The sequence below is a fragment of the Sesamum indicum genome, linkage group LG6, assembly GCF_026168435.1.
Source record: "Sesamum indicum cultivar Baizhima isolate 11 linkage group LG6, ASM2616843v1, whole genome shotgun sequence".
Classification (NCBI taxonomy): domain Eukaryota; kingdom Viridiplantae; phylum Streptophyta; class Magnoliopsida; order Lamiales; family Pedaliaceae; genus Sesamum; species Sesamum indicum.
Genome location: NC_142662.1, coordinates 2,023,813 through 2,026,541, shown reverse-complemented (window position 1 = coordinate 2,026,541; position 2,729 = coordinate 2,023,813). Strand labels below are relative to the sequence as shown.

Here is a 2,729-nt window from a genome sequence, read left to right as displayed (position 1 = left end):
AAAGTGTAATTATACCTAATTACCCATAATTACAATATTGAACATTTAAAATAATATGTATATATATATATAGCAAAGATAGATTATTATTATTATTTTAAATATAGAAGATTGCAAGTTGTTCTAGAACTTTACATATATAGAAGCTGCCACCCGCTCAAATCTCAATTCACAGCCGAAACAAGAAAGCGCAAATTGTAATGTAAGAATAAAATATTAATTGGAAGATTCCAACCTAATTATCCATAATTCTAGAACGTTCTGCGGTAAAAATCTTGCAGAAAATAAATAAATTACCATTTTCTAGCTATGTTTAGAATCTTTGATGTCTGCTTCCTAGTACAGCTTCATCGCCTTCCTCCCTTTGTATAAAAATCTGCTTTCCTAACTGAGCAAAACCTTACCTTAAAGCCCTCTCTCTCTCTCTCTCTCTCTCTCTCTCTCTCTCTCTCTCTCTCTCTCTCTCTCTCTCTCCTTTTTCTTCAAAAAAACAAAACTCTTTCAGACTACTACAGTTTCATGCACACGGCTACAATTCTTCCCTTGTCTGCTTTGCTCCAACTACTTGTCATTTTTGCACAATTTGGTCGTGTTAAGGCATACAAGTAGTTTCCAATTTTGGAAATCTTGCAAATAATGAACCCAATATTTCGAATTAAGGAAGAGTATCCTGGAGGGTCATCTTCGAGTGTATGGCAACTGTCAAGTGATCAGCGACGGCCGGAGGCGGCGGAATATTGGGTGGCGCCGCCGCCACGGCCAATGGAGGGGCTGCATGAGGTGGGGCCGCCGCCGTTCTTGATGAAGACTTTTGACATGGTGGATGACTTGACCACCGCTCAAATAGTTTCTTGGAGCAGAGGAGGTCATAGCTTCGTTGTCTGGGATCCCCATGCCCTCTCCACCAGCGTTCTCCCAAGATACTTCAAACACAACAATTTCTCAAGCTTTGTCCGTCAGCTGAACACTTATGTAAGTATCCACCCCCCACACCCCCCAGTCCTAAAACTGCTAAATCCTTAAATTCTCTGGTTTTCAGTTAAGATTGAGAATAATGTGTGTGTAATATCTGCGGGTTTCACTTTTGATGTTTGAGTATATATGCAACTTAACCTGGACTGTTAGTTCTTTTACACAAACTTTGTTCCTCCTCGTAAAGGTTTTGCTGAATGTGGAAAGATTCTTCTGAAGATTTACTGATCAGTTGTACAAGATGATGATGATGATGATGATGATGATGAGGCCCTTTTGAGTATGAATATTATGAAAAAATGCCCATGAACAAAGATCACTCAAAGGAGTGGAAATTTGGTTGCTGCAGGGATTCAGAAAGATTGACGCAGACAAATGGGAATTTACAAATGAGTCATTCATCAGAGGCCAAAAGCATCTCCTAAGGAACATTAGGAGAAGAAAGGCGCCCTCTCAGCCTCTTCCTCACCAGCAAGCCATTGCCGGTCCATGTCTCGAGCTAGGAAGATTCGGGCAAGACTCGGAAGTCGAACGCCTTAGGCGGGACAAGCAGGTGATGCTGATGGAGCTCGTGAAGCTCAGGCAGCAGCAACAGAGCACTAGAGCTTACATTCAGCAAATGGAGTTAAGGCTGCAAGGGACAGAGAAGAAACAGCAGCAGATGATGAGATTCTTGGCAAGAGCAATGCAGAATCCTGACCTAATCCACCAGTTAGTCCAGCAGAAGCAGAAGAACAAAGAGCTAGAAGAGGCTATGACCAAGAAGAGGAGGAGACCTATTGAGGCCGGGGAGTCTAGCCGAATCAAGGTCGAGCCCTTGGAGTTTGGCGGTCTTTATGGACCCCAAGTGTCTGAACTTGAGGCGCTTGCTCTAGAAATGCAGGGGTTTGGGCGGGCAAAACAGGAGCCGGAGGAAGAGTCTGAGGACGATGAAGTCGAACAACTAGAGAGTTATCATGATAAAGAACTCGACCAGGGGTTCTGGGAAGAGCTGCTGAATGAGGGATTTGATGAAAGAGAAGGGGTGTCCAAGAATGACGAAGAAGGTGAAGAGGAAGATGTGAATGTGTTGGCTGACAGGTTTGGGTTCTTGGGTTCAAGTCCTAAGAAATTAAGCTAGCTCTTTCTTACAGGGAATAATCGACAGTGGTATTATATTAGGACAGCCTAAGACCAGGCTCTTTGGGAGAAGATTTCGGGTATCATTCTCCATTTGCTATTCATGCTATGGACAATAAGTACTTTATCGTTTAGTGACCTCATTTGCTAGTTTATGATAGTTGGAATCTTGAATATTTGCTATAGTTCGGTGTTGGTTCAGGTAGGATTATGTGGATGATGTTATAATACTATGTTTCACTTGGGGATTGTCTGTCTTAGTATTATGGACTGTTGATTCTTATTGATAGGAGAGGTACTTTATTGAAGAATGGAGCTTTTATTCGGATTGGATATGTTCTACTCAAATTTTATCATATCATTTATTTTATTTGACATATTGTATAAAGATTGAGTTATCTAATTTTTTATAGAAAGATTTTGTATATATAATGTGTATATGTTAAATGAAATAAAAGATACATTTATGTTCATATAAGTCACGATCCGATAGACTTTGTTAAAGCTCCAAAGCTGCACCCATGGTCCAAATCACGCAAGAACCCGAGCTTCAATTCCAGGCCTTGCGTTCACTAAGCACAGTCACGATATATTGAGAAGATCCTAATTACAGCTATTCGATTCTTAAGTCAGTAGGT

General features: G+C 40.9%; 1 protein-coding gene across 1 annotated transcript; it reads left to right on the top strand.

Annotated features, from left to right (window-relative positions):
• The first annotated feature begins 326 nt into the window (after window positions 1-326).
• On the top strand, window positions 327-2,466 carry LOC105165310 (heat stress transcription factor A-7a). Its single transcript, XM_011084282.3, has 2 exons — window positions 327-972; window positions 1,322-2,466. The coding sequence occupies exons 1-2, from the start codon at window positions 637-639 to the stop codon at window positions 2,090-2,092; spliced, it is 1,107 nt and encodes a 368-aa protein (XP_011082584.2). The 5' UTR covers window positions 327-636; the 3' UTR covers window positions 2,093-2,466.
• The last annotated feature ends 263 nt before the right edge of the window (window positions 2,467-2,729 follow it).